Source organism: Falco rusticolus, chromosome 2, assembly GCF_015220075.1.
Source record: "Falco rusticolus isolate bFalRus1 chromosome 2, bFalRus1.pri, whole genome shotgun sequence".
Lineage (NCBI taxonomy): Eukaryota > Metazoa > Chordata > Aves > Falconiformes > Falconidae > Falco > Falco rusticolus.
This window is the reverse complement of record NC_051188.1, coordinates 75,188,293-75,209,229: the sequence shown is the minus strand read 5'-3', so window position 1 is coordinate 75,209,229 and position 20,937 is coordinate 75,188,293. Positions and strand designations below refer to the sequence as shown.

General features: G+C 43.4%; 2 protein-coding genes across 12 annotated transcripts in view; one reads left to right on the top strand and one right to left on the bottom strand.

Moving 5' to 3' along the window:
• SON (SON DNA and RNA binding protein) overlaps positions 1 to 1,556 on the bottom strand; it is a 41,445-nt gene extending 39,889 nt beyond the window's left edge. For 5 of the 10 annotated variants that reach the window (XR_005102455.1, XR_005102456.1, XM_037376393.1 and 2 more), the window contains exon 1: positions 1,259 to 1,555. Coding sequence is in view for 8 of the 10 variants with exons in the window: in XM_037376393.1 (XP_037232290.1) it covers positions 1,259 to 1,371 (113 nt within the window). In the remaining 2 variants the exon portion in view is untranslated. Of the gene's footprint in view, positions 1 to 376; positions 605 to 1,258 lie in introns of those variants that run through there. The other 5 variants (XM_037376389.1, XM_037376391.1, XM_037376392.1 and 2 more) reach the window with 3 other exon arrangements.
• A 2,421-nt stretch (positions 1,557 to 3,977) lies between these two features.
• Positions 3,978 to 20,937, top strand: part of GART (phosphoribosylglycinamide formyltransferase, phosphoribosylglycinamide synthetase, phosphoribosylaminoimidazole synthetase) — a 39,251-nt gene continuing 22,291 nt past the window's right edge. The window contains exons 1-6 of one of the 2 annotated variants that reach the window (XM_037376387.1): positions 3,978 to 3,995; positions 12,774 to 12,922; positions 17,033 to 17,128; positions 17,853 to 18,027; positions 18,706 to 18,817; positions 20,074 to 20,142. In XM_037376387.1, the coding sequence (XP_037232284.1) occupies positions 12,778 to 12,922; positions 17,033 to 17,128; positions 17,853 to 18,027; positions 18,706 to 18,817; positions 20,074 to 20,142 (597 nt within the window). In that variant the 5' untranslated portion in view covers positions 3,978 to 3,995; positions 12,774 to 12,777. Of the gene's footprint in view, positions 3,996 to 9,705; positions 9,840 to 12,773; positions 12,923 to 17,032; positions 17,129 to 17,852; positions 18,028 to 18,705; positions 18,818 to 20,073; positions 20,143 to 20,937 lie in introns of those variants that run through there. The other variant, XM_037376386.1, reaches the window with a different exon arrangement.

Here is a 20,937-nt window from a genome sequence, read left to right as displayed (position 1 = left end):
AAAGACAAATCGCGGAGACGCTCACCCGTTCTCCTCTTGCCCCAGCACAAGATACCAACACAGAAAACCCATGAGTGAAAACGGGTGCTCGTTCGCCAGGAGACGACGCGTGCGTCCGTCGCCCTCCCCTCCCCCGCACTCCACCCCCACCCACCCCCCTGCCGTATTTTCCCTCAAGGCGCTCGCCAGGGCGCGAGCCCCCGGGCTCCGCCATGTTGACGCCCGAACGATCCGCAAGAGCCCTAGGCCCCGGCCCGTCTCCCTCCGTCCTGAGGCGGGGCCCGCGCACTTCCCCTCCCTCCTCCAGCACACCCCTCCTCTCCCCCCGCGCTAGGCCGCGCCGCGACTGCGTCGGCTCCCCGGGTAGGCTCGTTACCCGCCGTGCTGCTGCTCTTCCTGGATCTCCCGGTATCTGCTAACCGCAAAGGACCGAAAGATCTGCTCGATATTAGTCGCCATGACAGCCCTGCCGCACTGCTCCCCCCCCCCGCGCTCCGCTTTCCTTCCTGCCGAGACGCGAGGCCTCCAATATCCCACAAGGCACCGCCGCAACTAGAGGCCGAGGGCCGCTGCTGACGTCCGCGCTATAAGCCCTCTCGCGATTGGCCGCCCTCTAACGGGTGACGTAGCGGAGGGGGGAGGGGGCAACCCGGGCCTCCGGACGGCCGCTCTAGCGCCCAGCAAGAGCTACGGACCGCCAGCCTCGGCTGCTTCCGGCGGGGGGGGCGGGGGCACGTCTCGTGTCTCGGAGAGGTTCGCCGTCCCCCCTCCCCCCGCAGGAGCGCGCCGCGCCGCCATGTTGTTGCACTCACCCCCACCCCACCGGCCGCGCGCCCACAAGCAGGCGGCCGCGCACCTCCCCACCCCCACCCCCTCCGACCGGCAAAGCCCCGGCTGGCTGCCCTGCCCCCCACCCCCCGCCGCCCCCTCCCCCCCGTTACAAACGTTAACTGCCGTTTTGCCCCCACCCCCAACCCCCCCGCCATTATCGGCCCCTCTCGCGCCCCGTACGCCGAAGGGCTGCGCCTGAGCCCCCGGGAGCGCGGGGAGGGGAGGCCAGGCCAGGAAGGGGGAGTCGGTGGAGGGCACCATGGTGGCCGGTGGCCGCCGGGCCCTGCGCCCGTCCCGTGCCCCCCACACGCACACACACGCACCCTTCCCCCCCGCTTCCCTCGCCGCGACCGCGGCCGTCTCCGGCGGCCAGCAGGGCCCGGAGCCGCCCGGGCCTCCGCGGAGAAGCTCGGCGGCCAGCACTCACCTCGCAGCGGGCGGGAGCGGCGGCGGCGGCGGCGGGGCCATGGTGGGCTGAAGCGTGCGGCTGTGCGTGGCGGCGGGCTCGGGGCCGCTGGGGGTGGGTGGGAGCGATGCCATTGGTCTCCATGGAGCGGGGCCAAGCCCCGCGTCTCCGCCGCCCCGTGTGCCGAGCGCAGGCAGCGCCTAGCAGGGGGGCCTGCCCGCACACGAGTGCTGCATCACAGGCCCGGCGCTGCGCTGCCCTCAGCTGCCGAGCGGCTCCATGCGAAAGGCGCCCTCCCCCTCCGCCGTGCGAGCAGGCAGCCCGGCTGTGACACGCACATGTGCTCCGGGGGCTGTCTGCGGGGCCGGGCGGCGCAGGCGGGCGCCCCGCGAGATGGGGGAAAGTTAAAGGAACAAAGGAAGAGGAGGAAAACGCCGCCGCTGCCGTGAATAAATAAATGACACCTGAGTGAAAGCCGGCCCCGGCCTCAGCCCACTTGCAAAGCCGTGCCTTCTCTCGGGTGTTTTAGCTGGGACGCGCTAAAATCAGTTTGTCCTGGCTGCAGACACCCTGGGGATCCCCTTCATGCTGCCCCAAAACCGATTCTCAGGGGGTGTATACATGTGCAAATGCGACTTTCCACCTTCAGTCCTGTAAAACTGGGTAACCCTACAGCTGGAAGACTCTGCCCACCCCCACCCCCAGTTTCTTCTGGTGTCATGAAGCAGTAACTTGCGGGGGAGTTGACATGTAATAAATTTTAAATACCTCAGAAACTAGGTATAACCTGCAACATCAGCCTCAAATTCAGTGTGGTTTAATAACCAATTTCAAGACCCTTCAAAAGCAGCATGGGTCTTTATTGCGTATTGCTGGGAGGTAGTCTGCCTTAAATACTAACTTTGCAAAAATAATGGATCTGATACTTGGATCAATTTGCTTACTTTTGTACCACAGTGAATTCATTACATTTAAAATAGAAAGTGGTTATATTTAAGAGGCCCTTTCACAAATAACCTGTACCTTTCATGCCATGCCAACACTGATATATTTTAGATCTTACTAGTAGAATACTGTATGTAATTTCTGGTGTTCAGTGAGCCAAAGAATGAAAACGTTTCACTTCAACAATTTCAGACATATTGAGGTTCCCCTGATGCAAACAGCCTTGTCTAGACCAGGCATGCTTTTACCCAGAAACAAGTAGTGATAATCTACATAGGCATAAGTTTGCTAGTAGGGGCCTGGGTGTAACAACAAAGCTGCAAAGGCTTTCAGCACGGTATAATGGTAACTCACCCCTTCAAAAACAAACAAACAAACAAAAAAACCAGCTGTAACCAAAAGAACAGCAGGTTTGACTCGTGTAACTTGGCCTGTGTTAGGGGCTTCAGACAGAAAAGGTGTTCCAGTTAGGAACACAGGTTTGATGCGGGCCACAGGGAACCCACACCACGAAACTGCCCACCCTTAGGAAAGACACCCTTTTCAACTGCAGTTAATTCATTCAAAGTAACTTAACTACACAGATATCCCTGCCAGTGTAGGTCTCCATCTATGCAAGGAAATCCATGAGGAAAGCTACAAAAAAAGCCAGAGAGGGATTTTAGCGTGTGCTGCATATTTCCCTCCCGGTCTTTAAAAAAGGAACACAAAACAGTAACTACAAAAGTCACCACTCATACAAATGAGGATCCACAGCCCCACTGTGACAGGAGAATAACTATTCTTGCTCTCCCTTCCCATCTCTGCTTGCTGTATAAAAACCCCTTTAGTCAAACTATTTTTATTCAGTTAGGTGTTACATAGTTTTCAGATTAATTCAATGACGTCTTTTACTTTGACCTTGCCAAGACCAGTGATTGTTGCCAATACATTTAGTGTTCAATTTGTAAACATAGTATTATGGGACTTTAGTAATAGCAGTTCTGCTGCAATCATAAATATTCACGACTGTTCCCTCTTAAAGCAAGAGTCAATGGTGTGCTTAAATATGGAAACAATATTATTAAGCCTGTATTTCATAAGCTAATTTATGAAGAACAGTGAGGTTTTCACATTATAGCTCTTGGGGGTGGTGGGGGTGGTGTGTGTATAACAAAACCATGGATCAAATCTGGTTTTATTAACAGTATTGTTGCACAACTGTAATGCCAAATTGAACTACATGTTGCCCAGTACTCTTTGGTTTCATAAAGTAGAAAGTGCGATATGGTACAAACTAAGGAGTTGCTTCTACCCAGTACTTAAAGATCCATAAAAGCATTTCCCCCTGGGAGGGCACAGAAACAGAACCAATCTTTGTGCAGTCCTGCCCAGCCAACTTCATCAACCATCACCTTCACCCTCTGGGGTGATACTCTACTTCCTAGATAAAAGTAAAAACAATAACCTACATATAGATAAGGTTTTTCAGCTGGTTCTGGCACCTTCGCGGCCCGGCTCAGCACGCTCCCCAGACAGCAGCCACCCCCAGTGGAAGATATTTCGAGACTTGAGGAATTACGTGCAAAAGCCAATTAGTGACTCTCCGGGATGAGACATCGATTACCCTGCCTGCCTGCCTGCCTGCCTGCCTGCCTTCTTCCCTCCCTCCCTTCCTTCCTTCCTTCCTTCCTTCCCTCCTTCCCGCCCTGCTTCCCGGCCCCCGCCCCCGGGCTGACCCGCCGCCATGTCGCGGCGCCCGCTGGGTACTGTAGTTTTCGGCGCGGCACGGCGGAGGATGCTTTCCCGCTCCTTAAAATCCCCCTGAAGGAAAGTAAGTTTTTCTTTCGCTGTGGAGAAGGGCGTGCCCCGCGGGCCGCTCTGTGCCGGTGTCCGTAGCCAACCTCCCGCGGCCGGGCTTCTCGGCGGCGGCGCGGGAGGGGCGAGGCGGCGGCGGGGCCACATGCTCCCCGCTGCCCGCGCGGTAAAATGGCGGGGTGGGGCGGTGCGGCCCGCCGCCTTCCCCTGCGCCCGGGCGGCGGCGGGCAGCGGGGCCTTGCCTGGAGGGCCGGGAGGGCCGGTGTGGCCCGCGGCCCGTTCTGAGCCGATGAAGGGGCGTGTGGAGACAGGTTGCTAACGGGCTTATTCATATGAATACTTTTTTTTTTTTTTTTTTTTAAACTGTGGGACTCCTGCTCAGATTTGCTTCTGGGGAGCTTGATGTGTAGCGTTTTTAAATGTACCGCATTTTAAAAGATTTTAAAATGCACATGGCTTTTATTCTTACGAGTTTGGGTCTTTTTCCCCTCAGCTCTGTTTGGCTTTGAAAAAGTGGTGAAATATTTGCTTTAAAGTAAACATTAAACTTATAACCTCTCATGTTTTGGACTTTGATTCTTTGTCTGCTGTTTGCAGAGTTGGGGGTTTACCAACGTTAACATTGGCCCCCTCTTTTATTTTTTTTTTTAATCTACCCCCTTGAAATTAACGAGCAGTTAACACTTACTTCACCGTGTGTGTAAAACTGCAATAGTGACACAGAGAGGGTGTTATGATTCCCCGTCCTCCCCAATCACACACACACACACACCCCTATTCTGGTAGTAGCTTCTGCTGAGGCATCCATCGATGGTTAAAGACACTGAGCACTTCCAGCTTCCTAGGTAGAACCTGACGTGTCAAAATTTAGTACTTTGAGGGTGGCTGTAAAACTTTATGATCCTGTTTATTTTTAGCAATGAAACTTAAGGTAATGTTTTGCCCAGGAAATGCACAACCTGGCTGTGTGGAAGATTGCACCAGAAGGCAAGGTGCCTGTCTTGCAGAGCCTCAGTTTAACCCGCGAAAGACATGTGTTCTATTCTCATCTGTGATTCAGGCCTTCAGTGTGATGCTCCGATTTCTGCAGGGGTGAAACACAGATAATAATGACTTTTCTTTGTTTATTTTGTTTTATAAAGTGATCTGATATACCACACTATATGGCCAGGTGAGAGAGGAATTAGTCCAAAGTAAAACACATGAGCAGAAGAAGCTTGTTTAAACCCAAAGCTATAACTAAAAACTGTAATTGCCACCTGATTCTGGAGGCCTCTGAACTCCTTAATTAATTCTTCATGATATTGAAACCTTGTAGAAATTAAAAGTTATCTAAGGCCATGTTTTCTTTCAGGATGAGCCTGATGCAGCCCTAGCTTAAACTTGCAGTTCTGTCATCATATTTTGGCTGTTTTGCCACTTCGGGTGCCATGGCTGTTTGTTTGTACCTTAAGTTGCACCAGCAGAGCTGCCTGCACAATTGGCACGTTGAATTCCCTCTGGAAACCGATCCACATAGGAAAAAGACATGACAAGGCATGGAACTCTTACTGTCCCCAGCCCTTATTTGATTCTCTGATCCAACCTGCTCTGTGACTGTAAACAGGCTGGGGCAAAAGGTAGGAATGAGTAGTTGGGTGAGAAGGTAAATTGTGAAGCAGCATTTGCCACTGATTGCATTACAGTCTCTGGATCAATCAAAATGATCTGAGGGTGGCATTGCACAGGACAGCTGGTCTGACAAGCAGTTTGCTGTGGCATAACCAAGCTCTTTTCACCTTCTCTGGCTGCCTGCTGCTGCTGCTTCCCTCATACTCTCTGTGGTGATTACTTCATCCCTCGGGAAGTTAGTTTAGCTCACTAAGCTGACAGAAAACTACTTCCTTTATATGTGCATATAGATATCATTTACTTTACTGACTTGGTTGCTGTTGTAGTGTTGGCTTTCCAGCATTTATTGTCTTGCTGATTCAAGTGACTGCACACCCTTGGCACACATGGGAGGGAGAGGGAAGGAGAGACTGGAGGTGGAGAAGTTGGTGGAACCAATGGGAAGCTGCACCAGCAAAGGGCAGCACAAGCCAGTTGTGAAACACCAGTCAATGAACCTGCAGTTTGCACATTTCAGCCCCCCAGTTCATCTCCAAGCTTGGATGGTGTCCAGCAGTTGGCAGAGGTTCACCGAGAAGGCCAGCCTGGAGCTCACTTCACGTGTACTGAGATCTGTGCGTACTCATAATGTGCAGCGGACTCAAGAAGTTACTCGGCCTGACGATTAGAGTGTTAATTCAGAAAACAAAAGAGCTGGGTTCAGCCTGAGAGGGTTTGGGACCATGCGACCTGGCTGCTGGTGAGTTCAGCAGCCAAGGAAAGGATGGCTAGTTCCTGGGAGGGAATACAGCAGCAGTCTAGCTGTTGAATTTGGGAGGAGGAAGTTCTAGGTTCTGACTTCTTCTCCAGTCCATTCTTTCAAATTTTGTAACCCATTACAGGTCTACGAAAAAAACACATAAATGGTCCTGACTGCTAGGGCTAGAAACTAATACTACACTCGATGGGGTGGTGGCAGAATTGCACAGCCTCCCCAGTTTTGTGGTTTTTTCTGTCCACTGTGAGTCTGCTTTTCTTTTTCATCTCCTGCCTAACTTCAAGAAGAAGAGTGAACCTTCTCCTTTGGTACAAAAGCCAAGTGATAAAGAGTTCTTTTCCAGGGATGGGTGTGTGTGGGTCTGAACCTTCTCAGTGACTCTGGGCTTGGGTTCTCTGTGTTTGGGGTAAGTGCTGCCACTGCTGGGCCATTTTGTAGACTAAGCTCTAGGAAAAGTAGGAGTTAAGGTGCTCTGGGCAAGGACCATATCTTTTGTATAAAGAAACTTAAATGTCTGTGTCAGGTTTCCTAAATCCCAGTGTTAGGAAGCTAAGGTATTTCAGCTTTCAAATAGGCTGCAGCAAATATTAGATGTTACATGTTGCAGCGATACAGTAGATTGTTGCTGCCTGAAAGGCAGGTCTTGCCCTCAAATTCTTCTGCTCAGCTCTGTTGTCTCATCCATTCATTTTTGGTGTCTCTAGACCTTGACTGATTGCACTTCAAGCTAGCTGAGCTTAAAGAAATCTGGGTTTGATGGTTTTGGGGTTTTTTTTTCCCCGCTTAGGTTAGTTCTATGAAGTCTCAATTAATTGACTATGCTCAAGTCAGCACCAGAGCTAGTACAAGGAAGGGGAAAGTGTATCTGAGTTCATGACATCCCCTTTCAATGACAGTCAAGGTATATAAATGGGTCCAACATGGGTAAATTTTTGCTGCAAAGTGTAAACCTGTTTGATCAGCAAATAGATTTTAGTGAAGGGCTGCAGCACTTTGGATGCTGGACAGTACAACATTTTAAATATATCTATATGTCCCATTGTCCCTCCACCCTTGTTGCAGCACTCTCCAAACTAACCAGCTGCAACAAGGTCTTTTACCATCTCATACCAACATACTCTTCATGCCAGTCCCTCTGCTGCCTTCTCCTAGTCTCTCCTCATCCCAGACATGCATTCTCTCTCTTCTCTCTGCTTCTTCCTCCCCTCTCTTCCTCAGCTGCTCCCTCTTCATTGGTTGCCCAACCTCTTAACAGAACAGCCACAGCTGCACCTGTTCTACATCAGCCAACCCACCGCCCCTGAAGCCAGCCCACAGCTGTATATTATCAATGCTAATTAACCCAGCTTCATTCTTCTACACACCCTCAGCTCAGATTTTTTTGAAAGTAAGACACTACAAAGTCTCTTCTTATACTACTTTGTTTTGTGGCACCTTTTTCACACATGTTGTCAATATTTGGCATAGTTGTGTCACCTAAGCAAAACACACTCCACCCAGGTCTTTCAATCAAGGAACACAGAGAAAACCAACAGCACTGGAACTTAATTTTAAAAAAATAAAAAAGACACTATCTGAAGCAGTGAGCTGCCACTAGTCATACCCTTTACTGTCTGTACTATATTGCATAGATCTTATTTTAATTGTGCCTTTTTTTACTGCTTTAGATAGGGGGTGATGTAATAAGGCAATAATTTAGTATGAGATTCCACTTAGTTGAGATAAAATATTTCAATAACTTGCACCACACGCTTATGATGTGAAACTGAAACTTGGGAAAAAAATCGCTTAAGTTTACATTTTCTTATAGTTATCTTTGTAAATGCAACCAAGGAGCTGAGTTTAACTCCCAAGGCTGTGTACAGGATCAGTTCAAGAAAAAGTCAGTGACTCCTGTCCCTTCCCTGTTAGTTTGTCACCTCATCTCACTTCTACCTGTACTTAAAATCTCATAGTGCCTTGTGGAGGAGTCAGGATGGGGAAAGCTATCAGATACTGTTGGGTTTGCCTTTCTTATTTTATTTTCTCTGCTCCACAGGCCCTGACCTAGTGGAAGAGTTGCCCAGCTTCTTGGTGAGCCATACCTTTTGTGGAGGATAAAGGTCTCTAGGCTGATGCTCTTCCAGTAAGGCTGGTGACTTACTACTGGCAACTTCAGGGATAGGCTCTGGGAATCGACTTGTCTTCACTCCATTTTTGTCCTCTTTTCTTGGATACACAAAGTGATTAGCTTGTTTCTGCTTTCCTGTTCCTACTTCATATAAGGACCTAGTAATAGACCCTTGCCTGAAATGCCACTTGTCTTTCCTTTAAAACATCTTTTAAGCAAACATATCTTCCTTGTTTACAATAGCAGACAAAGGTTGCTGAAGGTAATTTCGTACCATGTTTTGGAATCTTTAAGGATTTCACCTATTGCTTCCAAAAAACCTGAGTGCGTGATAATCCTCACAGAAGAAATCATCTACCTTGTGAATGGCTTTAGGTCTTTTGAGAACAATTTTTTGACTCCTGGATTAGTGACAAAATAAAAAGAAAAGTCACCTCTCGGAATTTTTATTTTTAATGCAAGATCTTGCTGGGCAGCAGAGGGCCTACACAACATCTTTCTATGTTAGTGTGAAAAAGAAATGTTGCCACTGCTAGATTTGAGCCTCCTAAACTGGGACTGCCACCAGAAGTTCTCAAGCTACATCTCTCAATAAAAGTTGCTAGGATACCACTTGTGGGATGCACAAGTAACACTGAGTTTCAAAACAAATGATTGAAACTTGGTTTTTACTCACATGTTGTAATAAATGGTTACATTTTATTTGAACGTATGATACACAGCTTGTTCTATTTACTTGTTCCATATAAAACTATGCTATATATTATTTTTTTTTTTTTTCCAGCTGACAGTACTATTAGAATATGTTACTTCAGGCAAAAAAAGGAAGTGATTCTTTGACTAAATTGCCAGCATGGTGAATTAATTTAGCTGGCAAGGTGTCACTGGATCTTCAAGCCTGTCCTACTGTTTTTAAGCAGTAGGCTTAATGGAGCATGAATATGCACCATGCACCTTGTTCTTTCATACTGTTGATATGCAAAGGACCATGCATAGCCTCATTTTTATGCACAGCAAAAACGCATGGCCTCTTTTTTAGATAAAAAAAGAATGTTTACAATCTTATTAGTAGATGTTTTTTAACTGCAAAAAATATCTGGATTGGTACAGAATTTATTTTGCACGTTTAGAAACAACAGGATGTGTTGCTTCTGCTCTGCAAAGTTTTTGCTCCTCACTCCTAAACCATTTGTTTGTAAGTTTCTGATCCCTCTTCCCAGCTGGAATAGCAGGACTTTCCTGTTCATTGGCTAGCGGCAGGGTGTCGTCAATGGGGCGGTTAATGATGGGACACGGTACTACATTTTAACCAGAGGCTGCTTATCTCCATTCTCTTTGCACATCTGAACTCTTGAATACTACTTTCCAGCACATAGGAGAGAGTAAGTTTGTTCTTTGTTTGCGTTTAAATCTCTACACTCAGTTCTGAGGTACCTGTAAGAAAAATACGCAATGTGTATAGTTCAAGCTCTTAAGACAAAATCTGCCTTAAAAATTACTATTTAATGATGACTGTCTCTGGATAGCGCTGTGAAACATGCTCCCTTGGTTTAACTTTAGTGTAGGAGATAGCTGCCTGATACATGATAAATGTGTATTCTTTTATATTGCATTCTTTTGTCCTTGGTTACTGTCTTCATCTAATTCATCCCTTTGTTGTAGCCAGTCCTTTATTGTTATCTTTTCTTTTTGCTTGAATTGTAATATAAAAGACGTTTAGCATAAATTGGTGTCCCAAATATGTATATCATAACTCATAATTTTTACCCCAACGTACTTTTTTGGTTTGTAAGTAATCCTGGAGTTTTGTAATTAAAACATCTCTGCAACATGTACATTTTGTCTAACACTTTGACTAAAAAGCTGCTGGTCTCCCCCAGCCTGAAACTACAATCAAATTTTAACTCCAGTGTGTTTAGTTCATAGTTAACAACTCTGTGCTAATATTCTGTATTTTATCCTTCTATTCATGTGTATTTTGTCTTTATTCTGACTGGATGTTTTGCCTAAAAGTATCGCTCTGAACAAATCCTTCCTTCCTTAATGGATTAAAATACATTAGCAAATGGCATAGGAATACCTTCTAAAACACGTGAGCTCTTTCTGTCTGAAGTTTATTACAGAGGGCTTGGATTTAAAAATTAGGGTCACCATATGCATTGCATAGTGCCTTCAGAGCAGAAGCTTTTTCCTGCGTAGTCCAGGTCCTCAGGAAGGCAGGTTTCTCCAGGGTCACAGCTATCTGAACAGCTTTAAAGTCAGGCTGTAGCGGCAGATGTGAGGGAGAGGCACGTGCCCCTGACATATCAGTTGGCTGAAAATTTGCATTCTATCATGTCTTTTTGCTTTTCCCTTAGAAATCTGTTGAGGGTTTTTTTTTTTTCCTTTTATTTAAGATGTGTTTTGTGCTAGTTGTCTCTCTGTCCTCCCACAAAAGAGAGGACTGCAGAGGAGATCTGACTTTTTGCTGCTTTTGGAAATGGAGCTGTCACCTGTGTGTATTCAAGCTGCATTTTGTGTCAGGGGTTTTTCTCTGAGCTGGCCTTGGGAGGCACTGTACACATGGGCAAGCACAGGTCAAGGACCAGGTGCTTAATGGAAGAAGCACAGGGAGCGACCAAGGGTTGTGTGTTACGTGTGCCGGGATTACAACAGGGACACTGGTTGTTCCGTTTGACTAAAACTCTTATCTGGACTGCGTTCCTCCTCCTGATGAATGGGAGGTGATTTGTATAGCAGATGGACACATCATTCCTCTTCGCTGGCTGTGCAAAGGCCTTTGAACAAATTGTGCCCTTTTCAGCACAAACCTGTTCTTGTTTATTCTGATTACATAACAGTTTAAGCCATTTTTATAGGTTTAGATTGTTATTTTGCATATGCTAAGATTTAAAGTTTTTAGATGATTTTTTGCAAGTAGTGCATGTAGCACTTGGGCTTAGGACCACCTGTCAAATTGTAGCTGCTTGCTTTCTGCTTTGTTGAACAGGTTCTTCAGGGACCATTTGACTTCGGTGAATAAAACTCTTACTTTAACCAGTCCAGTGGCGTCATTTGTATATGTAATTTATATATGGCTGGACTAATGTGACTCTAACAGCTTATTCTTTGAATAGCTTAGGAAGCTAGCCTTTGCTTTTCAATGAACTCCACAAATAAAGACGTATGTACTTATTTTATAAATTATGTACCTACTTTATTTCTTTATTTACTGTTTTCTGAATTCCAGTAGTTTTTTTCAGTGTAAGTGAAAGTGTTAGCTGTGTGGTATCATTGTTGGGATAACAATTCTGAGGTGACATACGTCAGCAAATATGTAGAGAATATGCATAGAAGTGAATGTATCTTAAAAAGCAAAGGCTAACTTTCAAAGCTGCTCAAAGGAAAAAATGTAATCTTGATGTCGGTCCAATATGTGTAAGTTATGTGTACACACAGAGATAACGACATAGGGAGGGCAAAACAGAGTTCATTTCATTTTTGTGACCATTTTGTTTCCAAACTGCTGAAAAGGTTTTGGACAGTTTAAAATTGTAATGAAATTGTGGCCTTTGTTCATACACCTACTTTCTGCAGGCCAAAGGAGTGTTAATGTGTTTTTGTAAAACTCAGTAGAACGGGAGGGAGGAGTGGATGTCCAGCAGTACCTTCCCAGAGTGAGCTCCTTTATTAGTGACACCTGGTCTTCCCTGTTGTTTGCCTCGTGGTTATTCTCTCCTAAGGAAAGCTAGAGCTGGAAGTTGATTTCCCTCTCCCATTGCTCGTAGCCTTTCCTTCTCATAAAGTATTTAGAGCTCTTTCAGATATTGCCTCTAAAAACCCTTGAGTGGCCCCATTCAGCGTTTACCACAGTAATACTGTGCTCATATAGTTAGTTCATCAGAAAGGCTTTGCCCTTTGCAGACTTGGATTCTCCAGGAATTTCTGTAGGCCACAAATCACAGCCTGGTCACTCATAAGGGGTTTTCCTATATCACAGCCTTCTGAATGACTTAGAGCAATTGCCAATCTGACTAAAGGAAAACCAGGACAGATTGCCCTGTGGGTTAATTCTGTGTTCTGGAGCGTTTCAGTCTTTGACATTTAGTTTATATCTGATTAAGTCAGATACCCATTTTCATGTACATATCTCTCTCTTTTGTTTTTTGATCAACAAAACCCTTATAGAAATACTGTTGCCTGAAACTAAGTGACTTTCACCTCTGTTGTGAGTTGTGTTGCACCCAGCGCTTAAAACCAAGGTCTGTGAAGCTCTTGCTTTCCTAACCTCACGCAGCTAATTCTGGCTGTTCCGCTTGTGTTCTGGTTTTATGCAGACTAATGGCTGACCGAGTGCTTGTGATTGGCAGTGGAGGGAGAGAGCATGCGCTGGCCTGGAAGTTGGCCCAGTCCCCACATGTGAAACATGTTTTTGTTGCTCCAGGAAATGCAGGAACAGCTGACAATGGAAAAATTTCAAATTCAGGTAAAACCAAAAAAAATATACCATTTTAAAATTTTTTAACCAGTAAGTTCTCTAGTCATCAATCTGAAATCACAACTGTTAATGTGGAAGGATTATTATTACTATTTTTTAAGGGTTTGGACATGTGAAATGGATTATACAGATGCAGTTAAGAAGAGCAAAGCCTTGTGCAACAGCCATTCATTTTATATGATCTCAGTTGTGATACTTAATTCTTTAGGTTTGGAGGATGCAGCTAAAACTCCGTCTGTCTGCTGCATGTTCCTCCAGGAATACAGCTCTGGATAGCTGCTCCGGTTCCCGCCTCCCAGCAGCCTAGCAGGGAAGGGGTGGCGGTTTCTTTGTACACACTGAAGATCAACAACTGGCTGGTGAGCAGCTGAAAAGTGCCTGAAGCAAATGCCAGCACCTAAAGTACTAAATTCACTACTGTATTTTCAGAAGTGCATTGAAGCCCTGTGATCCCTGCAGCCTTTGATGGGAATACTTTCTCACCTGAAATGTTCAACCAGAAAAAAAAAAAATCATGCCTTTGTCTTAGTGACCTTAAGAAGTTAAGGCTATTTTCAAATCTTTCTCTCTTTGTGCTGTAACTGCCTGTTTTGAGATTCTAGCTTAATATGTTAAGCTCTGACTAGCTGTAGTTGAAACTATTAATAGTTAATAATTTTGAGAAATCAAGCTTAAGGTATTTCAAATTGAGCATCCAAAATTACGTGCTGCATTTAAAAAAAAATACTGGTCTAAGGTGCTTGCCTGGAGGCACACAGTGAATCAGTACAAACCCAGGGGGATTACTCAGATATTCCTGTGTCATGTCCTTTATATAACAGATCCTGAATTAGGTACTTTACAGCAAGCAACTTAAGTTTCCACTTCAAAACATGTGATAACATACAGAATTAAAGTTAACATAGTATGCATATGAGCATGAATTATATACATTCTCTTTCTGCATTCCTATTTGTGAGTAAAATCTTTTTTTTGTTACCATCTCATGTGGAAACATGAATCCTGTCAGATCTTTGTACAGCAGGTAATTATTGTATTTAATTCCATTGGAATGCTTAATTACAGGCTGTTTGTCCTTAATTTCTTTGACTAGTCACAGTATCGTAAGTATTTTTTTTGTTCTATTTGGCCTCTGAGGAGAGGGCCCAAGGGAAGAGCATGACAGAAAAGTCATACATTTCCTTCTCATCCCAGAAAGTCAAAGATTTTTACCCTTGTGCTAAATGGAGTCAATGCCAGCCTGTATGGCTTGCAGAATGTTCATTTCAGCATTTTTTTGCAAGTGGTGTCTTTTAAAAACTGCTGCACTTTTCTCTCACCTTGTTATTTCATAAAAAATACTGAACCCTCAACTGGAAAATATTTGAGCATGCTTGAGCCAGGTCCATGAAATCTACCATATGTACTAAAATATTTTTTTCTAGAATATGGACTCACATGTACTTTGGGAGAGAAATCCTCAGCCAACTAGGAGGTGGGAAGAATCTAAAATTTGTGAAGTGTTTGACTTCTTTGGTTTTTAATATCTGCTCAGGCATTTTAGTCCTACCACTGGGGTTTAGATTTTAAGTCAGGGGAGAAAATGGAAAACAGCTTTATAGAAGCCCTGTTATATTGTGTGAGCCTGGGCAGCAACATCTGTGAAACTGCTACCATTGTTTCTGGTTTTTTTGGTATAATCAAGATTTGACTTTGCAAGTTCATCCTCCCTTCATGGTTGATGAGATTGCCTTTAATTAGCATTGCAACTCTAGTTCTCAGATGATTTCTGAAACATATAAAGGTGAGCTTAAAATTATAAATAACCTTGCATTTTCAAAACTTGCCTGTATCTAAGTAAAAAAAAAAAGAAGTTTTATGGTTAATTTGAGTCAGTAATCATTTCTGACAATAAAGGCAGATTTAGGTTAAGTGACTAGTTTTATAGTCAACTTATATGTAATTAGCAGGGCAATTTTGGTGCCAGAAGCACACAGAATGGCCTGATGAACCCAGAGATAGACATATGAATGTCTGTGAATGGACTTTACTGGCCTGACACCTCCTTCCGTCACATTTTTAGCTCTCCGTGTAACGTACACTCTTAACTTTAAGCTCTAGCTTTGTAAACCTTGATCCAAGGTCCTTCTGTCTGGTTCAAAAGGAGTGTTCAGCTGTCATTTTGAGAAATAAAACACAGCTACAAAAATGTCCCCTTTCTGTCTACATCCTGAGGAAAATGATGTTTGGGGGCAACATTGAAATTATGTATTAACAATGTGATTTATTCCTTTCCGTTTGTTACTAGGACATTTCCACGTCATATAAATCCTCTGCCATATTCACTGTTCATATCACTAGTAGATCAGATCTGTGGCAAGACAATTTGGGTTGAAAAGCGCAATTACCTTACAGACTCATTCCTTCCCTGCTCCCCTTTGCATGGATAGATGTCATGGGTAACAGAGATCATCCCTCTGCAGTTGCCCACCAGAGCTCCCGCTGTCTTTGGTTGGGATCTCCTGTTCTCCAGCAGCTTTCACAACAGCCCCATGGGACTGAAAGACAATTGACCTTCATGTTAATCAGTACTTTAAAGCCAAGTGTGTTATGCCTTTGGTTTTGCTCTGTTTTGAGCCAGAAGTTAACTGGCATAAATTGCTCCCAGAAGTCAAAGGCCTTGGCTTCTTACAAATATTGGTGAAACAAAATAATTGAACTGTTAAATGAGTATCAAGGAGAAACTTTTTATTAGTGTTCAGTCTGGTTTTTTCCCCCACTCCACCCGAATAGGGTAAATCTATAACCAAAATGTAGGTTTCTGACAGTTGCTTTTATGACATCTCTTAGGCAGAAATAGCTGCTTCTCTTGTGGAAGGAGGCAATTTACTCATGCAGGATGGCAGGAGCGCAGTGGGTACCGACACAAGATATGTCTGTCCAGCAGAAACTGCTGAATCACAGCCTCTCCCTTCTCTTTTATCACTTCCCAGGAAACCAGTTGGAAGAGACCATCAGCTCCCGGCATGCTTGCCAGTACAGTCACTAACAGGAGATCACAGGCAAAACTTAAAGCAAAGTATTTCAGCTGCAAGGAGGGTCTGTGCTGTGCTGTACTGTGCTCCCTTTGCCAACTTCAGGCCCTGATGTGTTAGTCCCCTTCCTGCAGGGTCAGCCAGTCCACCCCGGGTTGTGCTCACCACTTTTTTGGCTCTCTCTGGGATCGTGTTCCCATCCTCTGTAGACCTTGGCTTTATTTATTCTTGATAAAAGCAGTGGAATTGCATTGCCTTTGCGTAAACTTTTTATCATGAGATTTGACATTATTGTCTTTTGTGCAAGCTTTTTCTTTTGTTTACACAGGTTTTGGCATCCCAAGTACCGTCATATTAAATGTTTGTCTATGGAAAGCCTAATGGTCGGTCATAAAAGCCTAAGACCAAATATCCTTACCTGTAATTACAACACCTGCCCTTATTAAGTTTAGCCTACAGCAAAAAAATGTTCAGATTCCCCTTTGTTTCAGTAGGGTCCATTTAGTGTGGCAATTTTTAGCTGGCGCTACAGAAAGAAGGAAAAAAGAAAGCAGCTGCAGTCTCACCACCAGCCACTCATTCCTGTCCCCTACACTGTGCTGGCACAAGCATGTGTAAAGCTTCATTTATGGTGACCCTACTCAGGGAGAAGAGTGGCTGAAAAATGCATATATATATATATATATATATATATACACACATATGTAAAAATATGTAATTTTGCTTGTGAGTTATTTTTCACTTGGATCCTTCACAATGATTCTTGGGCTTGGAAACAGGATGTTCCTAGATATGAAATCAGTTTACTGTATAGCCCCAAACTTTTTTTCCTCACCTTCAAGAGAAGGTGGGTTGACAATGCATATCAAACCACAGCCTTTGCTTGAGGGTTTGGTGGTGCATTTTGTTCTAAGCCTTGTGTGTAAGTCTGTGTATCAGTGTGCGCCTCACTATTCCAGATTCACAGTGACCTGCCGTTCCAGAGTATGTGACTGGTGAAAATGCTGCTTCAGTGTTATGTGATAAATAAGTGCTAAACAACAGTAATTAATACAGTCTTACCGCCCTTTTGTATCTTCAACAGCTGTTTCAGTCAGCAATCATGCTGCACTTGCCCAGTTCTGCAGAGATCAGGACATCAAGCTGGTTGTGGTTGGTCCGGAGGTTCCTCTTGCTGCTGGTAAGAGAAAACAAACAAAAAATCATAGCCTTCATAATTTAGGAAGAAAATAGATTTTAGTCCCTATCTTCCGTGTACCACTCAACAGTGTCTCAGTGTCTTCAATAGGAATGGAAACAGCTCCTCCATGGCAGTTTGCCTGAAATGCAGCATTGTGCTATGATGAAAATTAATTTTTGAAGGGTATTGTGTGAGCAATATAACAGTTAAAATATCCTTAAATGTTCAGTTTCTTTTTAAACGTTTGTGATTAGTAAAAGAGGTGTCAAAGTGTTTCCATATAGGAACCTTAACTAGAATTTTGATTTTCCTATGGAGTTTTCATTTTTTGAAATAGTAATAATTTGAGACTTGGTAAGAAAACCCCACATTTATAAACATGCTGGTAAGTTTTCTATTTTAACCTTTTACGTGATCCAACAACTGTCGTCTTCACAAAAGACTAATGTTGACTTTTTAGCTAAAAGCTATATAAACAAGGGGGAATTGTCATCAAATGCAGCAGATCTTTTTAGCCCAGAATGCTGCAGAGTTACCTGCTCCTCTTTACAGTGAACAATGCATGTAACGCCCGTTTGGTAAAACAGGCACATAGGTATGTATGGCGTACTTTTCCTGAAATACTTGTTCCAACAAATCAGTACATCTGTAGACTTGGACTATCTTACTCACTCCTATAAATCATCTGGTGATTTATAAAATTCTTTTGTGTTGTCATTTTTAGGAATTGTTGATGACTTGACAGCCGCTGGAGTAAGGTGTTTTGGTCCAACAGCAAAGGCAGCTCAGCTGGAGTCCAGTAAGAGCTTTACCAAAGCCTTTTTGGATCGTCATGGGATCCCAACTGCAAGATGGAAATCTTTTACTGATCCTAAAGCAGCATGTAGCTTTATTAATAGGTAAAATTACCGTAATTTTAGAAATATTTTTGTTTACAGCAATGTATGGTGTGCTAGGTATCCAAAACAATCACATGATTACTAATGTATCAATGCTTTTGGCTGTGATAGAACATCTTTAAAGGTTTTGAAGGATAGTCTAACATGACACTATCACACTGCAATAAGTCTGATAATTAAATGGTTCTTATTTACTGCTCTAAAATGAAAATTAATTCAGTGTTCAGTTCACAGGAGAATATAGGGCAAGCTTTCATTTTTTTCGAATTGCCTGCTGTGGAAACCCAGCTTGCAGTCTGATAGTCATATGTTCTGCCTTCTTTGTACCTTTTCCACAAATATAAATTCTGCATTGGAGACTGACTTAGCAACTGCTGATCAGAATACAATCCAGGTGACCCAAAAATGATACAACAGTAAATTATTAAAAAGAAAGCAACCTTACCAGAACAGCAATGAAATTCAGTGGTGGGGAAAAAAACAAGAAGCAGAAACTCTTCATAGGCATAGCATAACAAGAGAAGCCTGGTGTTTGTGTGTTATTCAACAAAGTAGAATGGTTGCTATGAAAACTGACAAGTATTTTGATCTTTCAGCTGTTGAAATGTTCAAAATGTCACAGAATATATTTGCAATACAGAGTGTTTACTGTTGAATCTCTCTCCTCTGTCTTTGAAGTGCAAACTTCCCTGCTTTAGTTGTAAAAGCTAGTGGCCTGGCAGCTGGCAAAGGAGTAATTGTGGCTTCCAACAAGGAAGAGGCCTGCAAAGCTGTTACTGAAATCATGCAGGTGAGTAGAAATGTCACACACTAACTGAAGGAGTTCTCACAAAAAGTTATTAACCATCTCAGAGTCCAAAGATACTAATTTCTATGTAATAGGAACTTGGCTAAAAGATATCAAATCTTTTACCCATTATTTGGACAGTTATGAAGCTCCGTCATATTTATTGCTTGGGGCAGGGTACTCTTTTTAGGCATAGTTCCTGTAGGCTAAAATAAAAGAATTCTGAATGAAAACCCATGCTTATTTCCATATGGTTTGGTGGTTGGGGTTTTTTGGTTTTGGTTTTTTACCATTTGAAACCTCTGCAGCCAAACAGGTACTACAATGCTGTAATATTAACACGGTAATTGAGCTGGATCTTGACAAGAAACATCAGCTTTAGGATTCTAGTCACACAGCACTTAAATGTGTAGTGAAATTCCAGTGGAATGATTGCAAGTTAAGTATACATTTAGGTAGGATATTCAACAAATAATTAGGACCTTCAAAATCTGAAGAGAAGCAAAAAGAAGCGATTTCATCTGAACAGTTAAGACCATGGAGCTGGAAAATAAGGCATATACAGGCCAGGTCCTCAGCTGGGGCCAGCAGCACAGCATCTTACAATTCAGGGGAGCTATGCTGATTCATAGGAGATGTTATCTGACACTCTTGTACTTCAAGAATCAAGAATATAGGGTCTGCACTCACACTTTGCTGTATGTGTGTGTGGGTATGGTTTATGGACAAATACATGTCTTAACATGTGGCCCAATGTCTTGAACAAAAAAATGTATATTAGAGTCTTACAGACCCACAAAATCATCTTGTCGGTGTGGGTTCGATGTTCTTAATTGTCTAAATATGCAGTCAGTGTTCAGACATTGCACTGGAATATGAAAATATTGACCCCTTCTAATGTATTCTATAGAATTGCACTTTCTTACAAAGTAAAAGTTCAGATTATGGACTTGACAGCCATTGCTATTAGTCTCAGTATCATGGGCTCATACTAAAGAAAGTAGAGCATGAGGGATTGCTAAGTCATAAATATCATCTGCAATTTAAAAATGTTCAAGCATAAAATCTGCATTTATTTAAGAACAAACAGAAAAGAGGAGCAAAGATTATACCATTGCTAACATACGCAGGGTGGAGAATGGATTAATAGTCTTAAAATTGTGCTGCGTTTTTCTTGCTGTATGAAAAATTTATTTTCTTGTTATTTTTTTAAGTAGCATAACTGAAACAGAACTAAAGAGCTTTTGTTTTTACTGTAGGATAAGACTTTTGGCACAGCTGGGGAAACTGTTGTTGTTGAAGAACTTCTTGAAGGAGAAGAAGTTTCTGTAAGTGTGCATCTCAGTGTAACACTTTGATTATATCTGTTCTAAACTATTTAGGAAACACTATGTAAGTACCTACAGCAGGGATGTGTAGGATTTTATTACTTAAATTGAAAAGTTTACCTGTTTATAAATAAAGTTGTATTAATTAGGCAGCTGTGTGAAGAACCAAATTTCCTGCAGTCTGTTAAAATAATTCAAATTATGTAAAAATAACTCCAACAGTCATCAGTGGTTGTTGCCACATGGGAAAAAAAAACACCTTAAAAATTTTGAATGTCATTGAGCATGTAGTTCTGTGTTATGATTTCTCTGACAGCAAAGACAGTATAAGGTGTCCCTTCCCTTCCCCTTTGCTACTTCTTCACTGCTGTTTGCTTTTGATAGTTCAGTTATACTAGTTAGCTGTTTGTGAAGCTACAAGCTAAAGACCTTTTTTCAAAGAAATCAACACCACCACCTTGCTTCTTTTCAGTGTTCTGGTTTAGAGCCCAGTGCCATTTGAATCAGTATGAGTAACAGGATGGTGAAGTGCAGATCAAGGCAGGGAGTGGCTGGGAGTAAAGGAGGATGGAGACTTTCTTTAATCAGCTTTGCTGAGGAGGGGGAAACGTTGAACTGCATTGTGAGGGAGCAGTAGGCTCCTTTGGAGCAAGAGAACAATCATCTCAAGACAGGCGCAGGCAGGATCCTCTAACCAGTTTCATTGCCAGAGATACTGCAACTTGGAAGTGCACCCGGGGACAAAGGACCTGGAACTGTTAAATGGCTGTAGAATGTTTTGACAGTGTTGATGTG